The 17,346-nt window shown below is 35.9% G+C and overlaps 1 protein-coding gene across 5 annotated transcripts in view; it reads right to left on the bottom strand.

The window, feature by feature from the left end:
* Positions 1–1,163, bottom strand: part of LOC143249004 (tRNA (uracil-5-)-methyltransferase homolog A) — a 103,478-nt gene extending 102,315 nt beyond the window's left edge. For 4 of the 5 annotated variants that reach the window (XM_076498142.1, XM_076498145.1, XM_076498147.1 and 1 more), the window contains exon 1: positions 1,031–1,163. In XM_076498142.1, coding sequence (XP_076354257.1) covers positions 1,031–1,047 — 17 coding nt within the window. In that variant the 5' untranslated portion in view covers positions 1,048–1,163. Of the gene's footprint in view, positions 1–924 lie in introns of all 5 variants that reach the window. The other variant, XM_076498144.1, reaches the window with a different exon arrangement.
* Positions 1,164–17,346: the final 16,183 nt, after the last annotated feature.

Genomic DNA, 17,346 nt, shown 5'->3' with positions numbered 1-17,346 from the left:
GATGTTAGACAACAGCATTCAAAGAAAACCCAAAGAGCAAAAAAGTGACTATATGTTTGTCAGAAAATAAATATATAAAGAATGATATTTCACTTTTTTGTGAGGAATACACACACAAATGCAAACACTAACAATCAATGTTTGTATATTGTTTGTTTTTGTTTTTGAATTTTGCGCAAAGTTACACAAGAGCTATCCGCGCTAGCTGCCCCTAATTTAGCAGTGTAAGAGTAGAGGAAAGGCAGCTAGTCATTACCACCCACTGCCAAATCTTGGGCTACTCTTTTACCAATGAATAGTGGGATTGACCATAACATTATAACACCCCCAAATGGCTGAAATGGCAAGCATGTTTGGTGCTATGGGGATTCAAACCCGTTACCCTCAGATTACGAGTCAGGCACCTTAACCACCTGGCTACATCGGGCTGTTTGGATATTGAATAACTAAAAGCTTTCACATTTTCTAAAATCAAATTCATCAAGTTGTATTTTTGGTGTATTTATACAACTATTACTAAATAACGTTCTTTTTTGTAAGAAACAAGTTTCTTTGTAATGGATAAATACTTCTTTCAACTTGTATATGTTAACTTATAAGTTATATACAAAATGTAACTGCAACTTGAAGGCGCAAACGCTTGAACTATAGTATAAGAGCACAGTGTCAGTGTCACTGATAAAAATTAAAATAATACAAATAAAATCCCAAAGTACGGTGTGTCATACTCATTTAACGTTCAACTATGAGAACTCAAATGTTGGTAATCGTTAGTAATTACATCAAATCCAAACTCAAAGTATGTTATGTTCGAATCAAACAAAACCTGATTATGCTTATACTAAGATATAAGTTAGTACTAATACCAGCAACAGTATTACCATTATATACATCATGGTTAATTTTTACAAGTAATTTACATACTTTTAAGATAGTGAATTCTACTTTTACCGCTCATTCATTATTTCTTCTTGTTATTTCGTTTAATTCAACTATTAATACTTAAGTACATATATAACAACTAACTCACCTCCTACTACCTATCATACATTCACTTTCCTTCTATATGCACCTATCAGCCTAAAACTGACATAATCTCCCTCTAGCAGCGACTTAAGAATATTAATATCGAAAAAAATTGTGTACATTTATGTGATAGCTTGTTTGTTTGCTTGTTTTGAATTTCGCGCAAAGTTACACAAGGGCTATCTGCACTTGCCGCCCCTAATTTAGCAGTGTAAGACAAGAGGCAAGGCACCTAGTCATCACCACCCACCGCCAACTCTTGGGCTAATGTTTTACCAACGAATAGTGAGATTGACCGTAAACTTTATAACGCTCCCACGGGTGAAAGGGCGAGCATGTTTGGTATGACGGGAATTCGAACCTGCGACCCTCAGATTACGAATCGAATGCCTTAACCACCTGGCCATGACATCAGCAGACAAATAACCAACATTTGGCAAAAAACTAGTAACAAAATATGACATTCCAGTTAATACCAAATTTATTCAAAAACCAGGCACAAAACTGAGGTCTATACTATGTAAAAACTACACTGACAAACACCACACCAACATTATTTATAAAATACAATGTAATAACTGCCACGACTTCTATATTGGAGAAACAAGTAGAAAAATGGAAACCAGATTCAAAGAACATAAAAAAGTCATCTTCACACGTTTTCGAACACTGCAAGTCAAATAAACACAACATAACCATAGAAAACACTCAAATACTAAATAAAGAAACAAACATAAACAAACGCAAAATTAAAGAAGCCTTACTTATACAACAACTTAAACCCAAAATAAACCAATATAAAGGAACGCCTTTATACCTATATTAATATAATAAAATAAATAAAATTATATATTCAAACATCTAACACCGCCCTCCACATTCCGACACTCAGTTACACAACCCCTTCCACACATGTGGTCAGCTTCCGGTCAGTTACCTCTTTCTTTGTGAACCTGACGATGACCAAAGAAGGTCGAAACGTTGTTCGCTCTTCTATGTAAAATATTTTCTCAACCCAAACGAGCCGTTTTTGCATATATATTTCTCTACAAGTGGGTTTTCTCGACATCACTGATTAGCGTTTTTCCTGTTCTTTTTTTTTCTATTTCCTTTATTTATTGCAATGAATAACAATAAGATTTAATTTTTTATCATTTACTAATATTTGTACTTAGTCCTGGCTACGCATGGGTTTATTTACTATATTTATTAAGTGATAAAATTTACAGTTTGAGGGTTTCATTTTGGATTTATGCTATATTTTTAATGATGTTTTTGTTTGACTTTGTCTAAGCTGCCTTTTTATAGTTTTTACATACCAGTTTGCTAATCACACTTGTGTAGTATTTTATAATATTAATAAGATTATAGGTGAAATAATATCATGAAAGAAAAATTATGGTATTACAAGGTTTTTAAAACTATAACTACCTCAGTAAGTTTGCAACATTCGTGTACGTGTACGACGCTATTGCGAACATTTTTATATTCTATTTTAATTTTGTTTTGGTTTTTTATCTCGCGCAAAGCTACACGAAAGCTATCTGTGCTAGCTGTCTCTAATTTTATAGTGTAAGACTAGAGGGAAGACATCACCACCCACTGCCAACTCTTGGGCTACTATTTTGCCAACGAATAGTGGGATTGACCGTCACCTTATAACGCCCGAATACGGTTGAAAGGGCCAGCATGTTTGATGCAATCGGGATTAGAATCCAAGACCTCGGATTACGAGTCGAACGCCTAAACCCACCTGGCCATGCCGGGCTTCTTCAACTTTGAATTGTTTGTTTTTTGAATTTCGCGCAAAGCAATGCCCCCAGTGGCTCAGCGGTATGTCTGTGGACTTACAACCCTAAAATTCGGGTTTCGATACCCGTGGTGGGCAGAGCACAGATAGCCCATTGTGTAGCTTTGTGCTTAATTCAAAACAACTCAACGCAAAGCAACACGAGAACTCTCTGCGCTAGCAGTCCCTAATTTTTGGCAGTGTAAGATCATCCACCGCCATCTCTTGGGCTACTCTTTTACCAACGAATAGCGGGATTGACCATCGCTTTATAACGCCCCCACGGGTGAAAGGGCGAGCATGTTTGGTGTGACGGGGATTCGAATTTGCGACCCTCGAATTATGAATCGAGTGTTTAACTTTGAAACTAAATACGTTTCCAGACCAAACTCCCTAATAATTTACATAAAACGTACCAACTTTGTTACATGTGAATAATAACTTGAACGGTATTTAGATTCTTCATAATAAATAAAAAGAAAATATATCATAATTAATAATAGCCTATGCTCTAGAGCTCCTTACTTAGGAAGTAAATAGATTTCAAAGATCAAACTCACTTATAATTTTCATAAGACTTACCAAATGTATTACATATGACATAATTTTTATGTTATTGTTATTACTTGATATGACTTTAATTCTATTTTATATTGATTGTACGAGATTTATCCCTAAAACGTGTAATTGTTCTATTGAGATATGTCTACAACAAACGTTCGAAAGTGTAACAGTCAGCAATCTATTATACTTTTAGCCATGTATTGTTCTCCAAATAAACAACTTGACACGAACTTCATACAATCCTGTATAAGCACGTATCCAAGACTCGTACTAATAGGCTATTTTAACGCTTCACATACTAGGGCTGTGACGATTAACCGGTTACGGATTTCCGTAATCGCCGCAGCCCTATCACATACAGACTTTCATAGTCATAGAACCACGAGTAAGGGAATTACTCTTCACACCTTACTGGAGAACAATGCATGTTATTAACACAAACCACCCCACTCACTATCACAAGGACACTTATGACGTCCTTGACTTAGTAATTATTCCAGACAGCTTACTTCTATTCACCCAAAATTTCACAGTACACCCTGCGGTGTCAAGCGATCGTTTTCCCATTTCTTTCCCCATTCAAACTAATAGACAGGATATCCTTCTTTACCCTCAACCAAGTTTCAGTTTCACTATAACTTACTGGAACAGGTTAGACACATTATTACTCGATCTCACTACATCCCTGAAAAATAAAAACGAACTCGATAATTATCCGTGTTGACGAGAAAACCCATTTGTATAGAAAAATATATGTGTAAAAACGGCTGTTTTTACATACATATTGAACTTGATAATTATGTAGATATAGTCACACAGGCAGTTAAGCAAGCTTCAACAGCTGTCACCCCTACATCAAACAGGTCTTACACATTACAACATTGGAAACTTAATCCGGAAATGCATGGGCTTATTTTTGAATGATGCAGATTAAGAATGGAATATATGAGTTCGGCCAACAAAAATTCACATTTACAGAATTCACGCACTAAATAAAAAATGTATTAATGAAAGAAAAATGGACATCCTTTTGCACACATTTAGATAACAGCAGGAAAATAATAATAGACTATTGCACCACATTAAATACAATAACAACAGTTAAAAATGACATCGATAAAACTGACGTTTTGGCAAAATGTTTCGAAGCTTCTTTCTCAAACACAGATACTCCACACTTTAATACTCAGACCAAACAGGAAGTCGACAATTACATTTCCTACAGTTCAGATCTTTTCCACCCTCAGTTTCCAATTAGTCCTTTTGTCAGGAAGATATCAACAGGCAAAATTCAAATTAACATTAAAACCCTGAAAAACACCGCTCCTGGCCACGACGACATACGAAATGTTATACTTAAAAACGCATTTCCCTCTATCCTCGGCGTGCGATTTGTAATCTGAGGGTCGCGGATTCGCATCCCCGTCGCGCCAAACATGCTCGCCTTTTCAGCCGTTGGAGCGTTATAATGCGACGGTCAATCCCACTATTCGTTGGTAAAAGAGTAGCCCAAGAGTTGGCAGTGGGTGGTGATGACTAGCTGCCTTCCTTCTAGTCTTACACTGCTAAATTAGGTACGGCTAGCACAGATAGCCCTCAAGTAGCTTTGTGCGAATTTCAAAAACAAACAAACCCTCGATCCTCACATATCTCCATAATATCGTGAATTTATCTCTCTTTTTAGGTTATTATCCTGATACACGGAAAAGAGCAATCATCACAGTGATACCAAAAGACACCCTAAACAGCTCTAACCCAGACAACTTCATATCAATAAGTCTATTCAGTTGCCTTGGGAAACTACTCGAAAAAATCATTTCCAATACACTACTCTTATATTGCGCAAACAACTACCACATACCAAACATACAAAACTCCTCCCTCAAGGGGAGGAAAACCATAGACCACCTAAAAAGACTTACTGAGTCAATACATAGAGCATTTAATAACAATCAAGTGACTATTGCAGCTCCCATAGACGTTTGAAAAGCATTTGATTCTGTGTGACATAACATCCTTAGATATCGTCTACAAAACATGGGAAATACCTCCACCCTCAAATCCCGGAAAACAACAGCAGTTATTTTTCGCTACAGCCCAAACAAACAATATATGAATGTTAAAAAAATGAAAATTCAACTCAGAGAGAATCGAATACAAATAAGCACAACGTCCAAATTTCTAGGTGTTACCTTGGATACACGTCTGACATGATACGCAGATTTCAAACGCATAAACAAATCCGTGAGCAAGCGAATTTCCCACTTAAAAATAATTGCAGGTATGAATAAAGAATGCAGCCCCGAAACAATAATCAAAATATACACAGCGTATGACCGACCTCTTATAGAGTATGAATGTCAAATCACCTTCAACTGTTCAAAAATCTTTAAAAATATGATACAGATACAACAAAACAGAGTTTTTACATTAGCCTTAAGACTCCCCAAATACACCCCGACTGCATGTATATATAAATCATGCAACATAGAAACACTTAGCGGTAAGCTAGTCTCTCTTTGAACAAAATATTACAACAAAGCAGAACAACGAAATTCCTTCACGGTCACCCTGAAAACAATGGCAAGCGTCCCTTACAAAATAACAGCTCCGTACAACTTGTACGTAATATTAAAACAATCAGAAACACATTGAAGTGACTTTAAACATGTTTAACTGTGTTCATTTCCTTTACAGGCATGGGCACAGAACAGATAGATTATTCAGGACCTGTTCTGTGAATTGGGTTGGTTTGGTTTTTCAATTTCGCGCGAAGCTACACGAGAGCTATCTACGCTAGACGTCCCTAACTTTGCAATGTAAGACTAGAGGGAAGGCTGCAAGCCATCACCACCCACCACCAACTCTCGGGCTACTCTTTTATCAACGAATAGTGGGATTGACCGTCGAATTATAACGCCCCCACGGCTGAAAAGGCAAGCATGTTTGGTGCGACGGCGATTTGAACCCGCGACCCTCGGATTACGACTCGAACGCCTTAACTTACCGGGCCATGCCGAGCCTCTGTTCTGTGAAAGTGGGGTTTCTTGGGGATCTCCCGTTTCCCCTCACAACTAATTGTCCGGCTCTTTCGGTTCATCTTAGCCTAGGTAATGAATTTTTAGACCCCTGCCACAAGACGGCCCTGACAAAGGTCCGTCAATTATTTGAGTTAATGGTTCGATAAGATCATCCCATCTTGCTTCTTTCCTTTTTCAATTCCGTTGATATCTTGGAAGTCATCACTGAAAGCCTGAGCCTTCTGTTGCCTTGAAGCCCTCCAGATATTCACTGAATCTCATCAAATCTTGTAATAGGTGGTAACAGAACTTTTTACGGAAACCGAACAACGAAATTTCTTAGCTTTTTCAAACATTTAATCGCGAGCGGAGCGAGGGAATAATCAATATTCCTGAACAACACAGTTGGGAAACTGAAATACCTTTCCTCAAAACTAAATACCTGCCATAGTTTGTTTATTTTCCCTTGATTTTGTTTGTTTCTTTTGAATTTCGCACAAAGCTACTCGAAGGCTATCTGCGCTAGCCGTCTCTAATTTAGCAGTGTAAGACTAGAGGGAAGGCAGCTAGTCATCACCACCCACTGCCAACTCTTGGGCTACTCTTTTACCAACGAATAGTGGGATTGACCGTAACATTATAACACCCCCACGGCTGAAAGGGCGAGCATGTTTGTTGCGACCGGGATTCGAACCCGAGGCCTTCGGAATACGAGTTGAACACCTTGACACACTTGGCTATGCCGGGCCGTTTTTCCTTGAAGTGTACCTCCTGTTTGAGAAGTGTTTCTCGCGTTATATGTATTAGTTTGCTAAACAGCTAGATTGCATATAGATTTTACGTTTATATTTTAATTATTTATGCATTACTTGTGTTTGACTTATGAAAATGTCCAAGCAAAATGGTATCATTCGGGTGTGCGAGCTCTCTCTCTCTCTCTCGGGATTTGGGTAATCATGTGTACCCTGGAAGATCAAGTGTGCACTTTGACCTCTTTCTACTTCCTTTACTTAGATGTTCATGCAGTGTAGGTTGGTGTGGCTACTGATTTAGGGTCAGAGTGATCTGCGTTTATTCTGACCCTCTTGAGAGCAATGTCCATGTACTGGTTTCTTACATTTACAGATATTATTTGCCATATGAGTGGGAATTCTACTTTGATGATGGCCTCTTTTTTTCTCCCTTTTATAGATATATGTGTGTGTGTGTGTGTGTGTGTTTAAAATATATGTTAATATCGGAGAAATGTTTAGGACTATCTTCATTATGTATCCAGTGCCTGTTTAGTTCGCATAATAATTCATTTTCATCCGATTTTTATCAAAATACGTTATTGAACTATGTAGGAATCTATCTGCTATGGTTGGCATGTTTGAGTATTTGTATATGGAATTAGATTATATGGTTCTGGGAACTCTGTATGCTGTTGTGAGGAGTGTGTTTTGTATTGTTTGCATCTTGGTTTTGATTATTTTGTCACTTACAGCAATCCAAGCTGGAGCTGCATACTCAATTACTGGTCTAATATATGTTCTGTAAATTGTTAGTATATTATCTGTTGATGCTCCACTGTTCTTGTCAGTTAGAGTTGTAGCATAGTTGTTTCTTTGCCAGACTTTACCTTTAGTTTCATTTAAATGATTAATCCATGCTAATTTTGATCCATAGGTCAGATCTAGAAATTTTGCCGGTGTAGCAGTCTGAAGTAGTGTTCCATTCATATATATTTTCGGCTGTACTTTATTGTGCTTTGTCAGCTTGGTAAATACGACTAGTTGTGTTTTTGTTGTATTTATTTTTATTCTGTATTTTTGACAGTATTCACTTATTCTGTTTAATTGTAGTTGTATGTTTGTGGCTGCTATTACTGGTGTTGGAGCACTTTTCCGGACTGCCACATCATCAGCAAACTGTGAGGAGAATCCACAATTAGGACCCTTCCGTGGCAACTTGTTTATAAACGTGATGAATAGTATAGGGCTAATCACCCCTTCCTGAGAGACGCCAGCTTCTGGAGCAAAGTACTCAGAAGAGATTCCCTTTACATTTATTCTACATTTTCTGTTTTCCAAAATGTTTGATAACCGGCGAATAATTCCACGCGGTTGTCCCATTTCATGCTTACGGAATCGTAAGTCATTGTGCCATACGGTGTCAAATGTTTTCTCAATGTCAAGAAAGCAGGCGACAATGCATTGTGTTTTGTTACAGCTGTCTATTATCTCTTCAACTAGTCTGACGAAGTGGTTAGTTGTTTGTCCAAATTTTCTGAAGCCATTTTGTTCTCCAGGCAATTTAGAAGTTGTTTCAAAGTATGTGGAGAGTATATTGCTAATTATGCATTCTAAAATTTTGTTTACACAGCTGGTCAGGCTAATTGGTCGGTAGCTATTAGGTTTGTTGGCTGGCTTTCCTTCCTTATGGAACATTAATATATTAGCATGCTTCCAATAAACTGGTATATAATCAAAGGATAGAGATGAGTTAAAAACTGCTTTTGAGTGGTCAAACAATTTCGAAGTGTTCTTTTTTTAGGAGTATGTTTTGTATCTCATCTTCAACCGGATATTTGTTTTTTGTGTTTTTTATTGCTTCATGAAGTTCATGTAGATATTTCTTTCGTTAGCATCATGTTTTTATGGTTTGTTATGTATCTTGTGTTTGTTTCAGATATGCTTATTGGGAAAATTGGTTCAAATTGTTCTTTATTGTTTCGTATACAATTTGTGACTTGGTTGTGAAAATGAGCAATCATATCTGGATCAGTAAGAGTTTTAAATGTATTTTGTATTTGGTGTTTGAATTGTTTGTTTGTTTGTTTTTTAATTTCGCACAAAGCTACTCGAGGGCTATCTGTGCTAGCCGTCCCTAATTTAGCAGTGTAAGACTAGAGGGAAGGCATCACCACCCACCGCCAACTCTTGGGCTACTCTTTTACCAACGAATAATGGGATTGGCCGTCACATTATAACGCCCTCACGGCTGAAAGGGCGAGCATGTTTGGCGCGACCGGGATGCGAACCCGCGACCCTCAGATTACGAGTCGCAAGCCTTAATACGCTTGGCCATGCCGGGCCTGGAGTTTGAAAGCTTCGGCTTTTTCTTTATTTGTGTAAGCTATTGTATTATTGTACTTAAGTTTAGGTTATTTATTTACAGTTGAATTATCGTTGATGAGTCGTCTAGAGTGTGTCCAGAATTGTCTCGTGTCAGTTTTATCGTTTAATTTTGAACAAAAATTGTCCATTTATCTTGTTTTAGTAGTTTTATTTGTGCTTTAATGTGATTTCTTATATCGTTTATTTGTGTTTTGGTTTCTCTATCTCTTGTTATCATGAATTGTCTTCATGATTGTCTTCGCTTTTTGATTAGGATTATTATTTGGGTGTTTGGCTTCCGTGCATTATTTATTGTTTTATGGTTTTGTTTCGGTATTGTTTTATTTGCCGCATTTTTGAAGGCACTCCGTTATTGTTTGACAGAAGTTATCCAATTCAGTATGGATTCTTACTTCTAAAACATTATTAGGTAATTGATTGTCAAATTTCTTTTGATAGTCTTGCCAGTTTGTTTTATTATAATCAAACTTTTCTTTTCTATAGGTTATGTTTTTATGGGGAGCGAGATCAAAGTCACTGTCAACATCTTTTCCCACCTGAAATTTTATTAGCTTCTGGCTCATATTGTATGTGCTGAGAGACAAGTCTAGTATGTCACTGGTGTTAGTGGCATACGCTGTGTGTGTAGGGGTGGTATCATTTAGTAGGGCGATATTGTTGTCATCTATAAACTATAAGGGACTTCTCTCATTGTTGTTTGTGTACTTGCATCCAAAGTTAACATTTTTGCTGTTTAGATCTTCAATGACTATAAAGTTCTGGTTGTGGGGAAAGACGTTATTGAGTAATGCTATGTCTAGTTGCTTATGTGGTGAATAGTAACTTCCTGCTATTGTTACTTTTGTTCTATTTATTAGCAAAATATCTACAGTAACATGTTCGTTGTTACTGCTCATACTGATTTCTGTGATTGAGAGGCCTGTTTTGCACAGCATCATTATGCCTCTATTTTCATCATTTTTGTTTATTCTGTCTTTTCTTATTGTTGTGTAGTTTGGTATCAAGCGTTAGTTTGGTTTGGTTTGGTTTGAATTTCGCGCAAAGCTAAACGAGGATTATCTGCGCTGGCCGTCCCTAATTTAGCAGTGTAAGACTAGAGGGAAGGCATCTAGTCATCACCACCCACTGCCAACTCTGGGGCTACTCTTTTACCAACGAATAGTGGGATTGACCGTCACATTATAACGCCCCCACGGCTGAAAGGGCGAGCATGTTTGGTGTGATGGGGAACAAGCGTTAGAGAAAGAGTTTGTCGATGATTTGCCCTGTAATAACGGGGTCACGTAAGCATATTCATTTAGGAGGTTCCAGAGATTATGTATATAACTGCATTAAATAACAATCATTTCATTACAAACAGTTTTAAAAAATCAAAATTAAATGTCTTATTTTTCTAAACCTACGTAATTTTAGGATCGTGCAAGACGAATTTAAAACAATTTTATTGACTGCTTTCATGAGAGTTCTATCCCTACTTACATTGTTAAATAGGTCTTTGTCATACGTTAATAAATGATGTATTTAAGTATTTACATATGGGTGAGTTAAGCTATATTGTTTAACAAGGAAGAAAATCACATTTTTGTGTAAGGTGCTTACTATAGAGTATAGGCTATCGCTGGTGGGTAAAGCATTCGCCTCACAATCTATGAGCCATGGGTTCGAATCAACATCAAACATGCTTACCCTTTCAGCTGTAGAGGCAATATAATATGACAGTAAATTCCACTATTTGCTAGTAAAACGTACTTCAAAAATTGGCGGTCGATGGTGTTGACTAGTTGCCTTCTCTGTAGCCTGTCACTGAAAAATTAGAAAACTAGCTCAAATAGCCTTCGAGTAGCTTTGCACGAAATACAAAACAAACCAAATTTAAAAGGCCACATTTTGCCAGGCAAAACTGTTTTTTGTGCAGACATTTTCGATCCACGATTATGTATGTCGGTATTCGTGTACAATGTGGAACTGCATACTGTGCACAGGACTGAATGTGTAATAATACGTAAGTGAAGCATAGTGAATGCGTACGATCTTAAATGAACATAGCCTAAAATGGTATAGTAAATTAAAATATTTGCATACAATTGTCAGCATCTTAACATACCATGTATAATGCATCACAGTAAGCGAAAATTATCAAATAACAAGATTTAAAAACGGCAAAAAAAGCATTTGAGGAAGGAAATCCGACTAACACCTCACACTCCAAGAGTGGAGTGGGGAGGCAGGGGCCGTACACCTTGATTTCAAACTAGTGCTCCTCCAAATTTTAATTACATCAAAATATGTGGTGTGTAATAATCCACATAGTTCATAAAGTTCTTTAGAAAAACAAAGTACTAGTTCAGTACAGCGAACGCAAATCCGAGCTGGAAGGGTTTCGCTCTCTCGTGATTTTCATAGCTTTTTTTCTTAAAGAAATAACATTGGTGCCCTCTCTAACGTTATATGTAAGGCCAGGTGTATGTGTGTTACTGCCAACGGGCCTGAAACTAATCGATCGGTTGAGAGGAAGAGGTTTAAAATGAACTTGACTTGCCAAGTCCTATATCGAACCTAAAACCTGAAGCATATAAGTATAAGCATAATCGGAAAGCAAGGTTTAAATTTATAATTTGAAAGAAAAACTTCGAGATGTGTACAATATATTTTGGTCACTGTTACGTACGTTAAGTATCACAGTTTCAAGTAGCTGGAAATTTTAACTTAGAAGTTAATTGAATGTTGACATGTATCAAATTTATGATATTTGCAACTAAGATTGATACACGCAATTTTTTTTCTGAGCACAAATATATTTTAATATACAAACAACAATACAGTTTATTATAACGCTTATTACAAATAATAATATATGTATAAAAGTTCTACTAACTTACGAACAATATAAGTCCTCTACCCAGTGTGTAACCGAATACTTTGTCGACGGTTCACGAGGCGCAAATTACTTTTATGTTGATACATAGATACACTTCTCTTAACAGGAATGCCAGCTAACTCTATTCTTCCCACGAGTTTTTTCCCGACAAAATATATAAAGTCCTTGTAAAAATATTAACATCCGAAGTTAATTCACTGAAGTTTGTAATGTTCGAAATCTATAAATGTTCCTGAACAAAGATCTGTAGTTTTCTGAAGAATAAGCGTTTATCACAATTATAACTTTGGAGGCTTTTAGTGCACTGACTGCAGCAGACCGTCAATATTATTAAACTGTTTCTTAATGCGTCAATTTGTAAACTTTAAGGCGAGGTTCTAGAAAGTTCAATTGGCAACAATTCTGGCAAATGCTGGTATTTTAAATACATAGTATACTGTTTATTCTTGCGCTCGAGAGTATTTTACAAATGTAGAGAACATGCAGGACTTTCACAATACACATTTAACAGCATGCGTTATTGCATTTAAATTTTCTATTAAACTATAACAAACACAGATAGTAAAATAAATATATATTTGTCAATCCGTTACAGTATTCAGATAAAGAAAAGACATGCTACAATAAATAAAAATTTAAATACAAAAATCCCAATGCTTATTATGTGAGATGTTTCTTGAAAGCATTAAAGAGAAAAGATTTTACACAATCTAAAGGCTTTGAGGTGTATCAAAAATTATAAATTGGGGCAATATCTAAATGGAATTAAGCCAAAACTATTTCATGGATATTATCTTTACTAAACTGCAACCCGACGAACACTAATTTCGAGAAGATAACAGGATATAAAGAAGAAACTTCTTATAAATCTTTCATGGTTATTAATAATGATGACGGTTGTCATGTCCATCTATGATCAACTTAATATCCATAATAATCTTATTAAAAAGGCGATGCTAGCTTTTGTGTAAATGTAACAGAATCAGTTGTAACCAAGTTTCAATAGGATACATCACCAAACTACTATATGCATTTGTGTACTTTTATAAACAGTTATATCGACATTCTTAAAAGCTTAGGACAAAATTGGAATGGCTGAAACTTAGTTGAATGGGTGATAGCTGTCTGTTATATAAACACGTGTAGAGAACGATATTTCTAAAGTATTCGTTTTTAGGCGGAAGACTTTCGAAGTGTCATCCTCCACACTTGTATTTCTACAACAGGCAGTTGCCCTCCATTCAGTTTTATCACAAGTACTCTATCTAAACAATCTAAGAAATAAAATGAAAATTAGTGATTTTAACTATTCTTTTATTTGTGATAGTCATAAATTAAATAGTCTCAAAAATATATCTGAACACTTAGTAAGAATGTTGCTATATTTCTCGAAAATTTTATCCATGTTGCATGTTTTTGGTCCTCATTTATGTAAACAGAAATATGGAGAAGAAAAATGCTAAACGTTTTCTTAAAATTTGTTTTTGTTTTAATATTAATGACAAAGGACAAATAAGGTTTATGTAATAAAAACCTCTGTGTTCGTTCTCTTGAATTTGCCCTTTCAAACAATGCAAATTTGAATGCACAAATGATATATAAAACCATTTTAGAAAGTAAAAATTGAATTTTATTCGCACGTTATACAATGTTACTGGTCGAGTGAAGAATCCTATTGGTGAAAAGTGGTTTTCAAAACAACACTATAACAAAATAATAATAATGTCACATTATCAAGTATCAACTGTATAGATTCAACTGCAGTTGAAGATTACAAGAAGGGTTGGATTTTTGTAACACTTTATTTAACACAGTTCTTTCTCTCAAAATCACGAGAAAAATTAGCTGTTTGTGGCACTTAATTTTAAATTCAGCAAAAAATTTTTAAGAAGTGCTTTCTACAAACCAAATTATGAATGTCTCAAGAGAACTGACAAACGCAAAGATTTATTCGCCAATGAAGATGACATAATTACCTCTCTCTATTGGTTAGTTCAGAATGGAGTATTTAATGTTTGTTTGTTGTTTTTCGGAACAAAGCCACATTGAGCTACCTGATTTGTCCACCTTGTGGAATCGAACCTTGAATTTTACCTTTGTAAGTACATGTCCTTGTCACTGTCTCCTTGGAGACTACCAATGTGTCAACAAAAACATTCTTACTAGCATTATAAAGTGTTTTCTCTTCAACAACATTACGCACTTCATTAACTAGTCCAATCTAATACCGAGTAACGCTAATCAATAGTGAAGAAAACTTAACAACAATCATTTTATAGACATATGGAAACTAACAATGAAAAATAGCTATAATAAAATTCACAATATATATTTTGAAGTTACACAAAATTTGATAGCAAGTTTTACGTCTTTTTTGTTGTTGTTGTTGGTAATATTCAATAAATTCTGCTTACGAAAAAAGATATAATAACGTGATATATATCTCCATGGAACAACTAACGAAATAGAAAGCTGCAGCTTTTTAATCTCCCGGGCCGTCATATCACCACCAATTATCTTGATGTTTCAGATAGTAACATTATGATTTCTTTATAGGATACGATAAACACTTACAATGGCTAATTCCCATAAGCTTGTTACGTTGATTCATTTGCTTCTTGCATGGGGAATTTTATGTGTAGTTCAGAGGATCTTGAAAATCACATGGTATTTTTAAGACAAACATAAATGGTATGACATCCATTACTCAGGTTATATTGTCAAGTGTAACTTAATTTCAAACCAAATCACTGAAATGAAATGAAACAGATAAATTACTTTTTTATCATAGTTTTTTGTAAGAAACTTGGATTTGTTGTAATGGAAGAGTTATGTTCCTGCAACACCTCTCCCAACATTCCTGTTTCATGAAGTGGCATATAGTTTTTAACCAATTAATAACACCTTCGTATGTTTGTGCAAATTGAAAGTTTTAAGCATTGTGTGCTTTCAAGAGGTTTTGAAATTTAATGGTTATCTTCAAAGATTGCTAAACATATATTCCTTAAATGCTGCAGACAGTGGCATATTTAGGTAGGGGATAGAGGAGGCTTAGCCTCGGGGTCCTTGGTCTTATTGGGGGTCCAATGATAATTTTATTTTATATAAAGTCATCTGGAATGTAGAGCCAACAAAAATTATTAACCCTAGTACCTGCATAACCTTAAATCCACCACTTGCTGCAGACCTACAGGAAAACGATAAATCGCCCGGTTTTATATGTATATATATATTGATTAATCTAATCGGGTAATTAAAAATAAGTCAACGCTAAAATAAGTGGTTCGATTTCCCACACACACACATTAAATATACGTATTCTAAAACTATTTGCAACAAACAACTAATAACAGAAAACAAATAAGCCATGTTCTTCTAACTGGAAACTCAGTAAAAGTCCATTGGACTAAAACGTTTTCCTATTCGTTAATATACTTATTTTAACTTGGTAAGCATTTTACTTGATTTATTTTCTTCTGTAGCTCGTAATTTTCTCGCCAAGGCAAAATATTTTATCACCAGAACTAAGATAAGACCAATATAGATATAAAATAACTAGTTATTACTAGTAAACAACCGGGGAATAATAACTTTCACACATTTTCTGACGCCAAGCTGTCGCATTTAGTTTTCTTTATCTTGATTTAGATTGGTTTGGTTTGGTTTGAATTTCGCGCAAAGCTACTCGAGGGCTATCTGCACTAGCCGTCCTTAATTTAACAGTGTAAGACCAGATGGAGGGCAGCCAGCCATCGACACCCACCGTCAACACTTGGGCTACTCTTTTACCAACGTGGGATTGACCGACACATTATAACGCCCCCACGGCTGAAAGGGCGAGCATGATTGGCCACTCTTGCCTTAAGCAGAAGTTGATACAATGGGCTGTCCGTGCTCTGTCCACTGGGAGTATCTATTGTCGTTGCTTGTAATTGAGCACAAGTTGGCGGTGGATGATGATAAATAGCTATCTACCTTCCTTCTAGTCTTAAACTGCTAAATTAGGGACGTCTAGCGCAGACAGCCCTCGTATAGCTTTGCGCAAAATCTTTAAAAAAACACGAAAAAATACGTGTAATGTACAAAAAATTATTGAGAAAATTAAACCTGAACAGAAGATCAATTAAATAATTTTGCTTATTATAGTCCTTTTTTATCACACTTTTGACTTTGCTCATTCTCTTTTGTATGTCTTCAGTTTTGTTATTATAACTTTTCTATATTTCTTCAATTTTGTTGTTACAACTACTGTGTAATGCCAAATTTAAAGAACTGCAGAAAGTTTGTTTTGAACTTCGTGCAAAGCTACTTGAGGGCTATCTGCGCTAGCTGTCCATAATTTAGCAGTGTAAAACTTGAGAGAAGGCAGCTAGTCATCACCACCCACCGCAAACGCTTGGGCTACTCTTTTACCAACGAATAGTTGGATTGACCGTAATATTATAACGTCCCCACGGCTGAAAGGGCGAGCATGTTTGGTGCGACCGGGATTCGAACCCGCGACCCTCGGATTATGAGTCGAACACGCTTGGCCATGCCGGGTCAAGCTACAAAAAGAGTTAATAAGATTGTAAATAATATCAACGACAGAGTAAAGCGTGTGAAAAAATGAATTGTGACTTCCAAGATTGAAACTGATACATCTCTCTTTACAACTGCCCAATGCTTCCAACCTAAAACATCATTTAATATAAAATGCGAGAAACTGTCTGGTTTACACTTGTTACCAATACTAAAGTACCACGTGTAATTACAGGAACTTTTGAAATTCTTCAACTATAACGTTGCGATATAGAGTTCTAGAATTCAGATGACCGTATCGACAACATTGCCCTATCAAGAAATCATTAGAGTATGATGAAAGAGTACCAGAGAATGTATGTTAGATTCATTACGAAATAATATCCAGAGTGTATAGGTGCTATTATGAACAACATGTTAGTGATCATT

Source organism: Tachypleus tridentatus, chromosome 4 (assembly GCF_004210375.1).
Source record: "Tachypleus tridentatus isolate NWPU-2018 chromosome 4, ASM421037v1, whole genome shotgun sequence".
Taxonomy (NCBI): Eukaryota; Metazoa; Arthropoda; class Merostomata; order Xiphosura; family Limulidae; genus Tachypleus; species Tachypleus tridentatus.
Note: the sequence above shows the minus strand (reverse complement) of the source record. Positions and strands in the feature narration are given on the sequence as shown.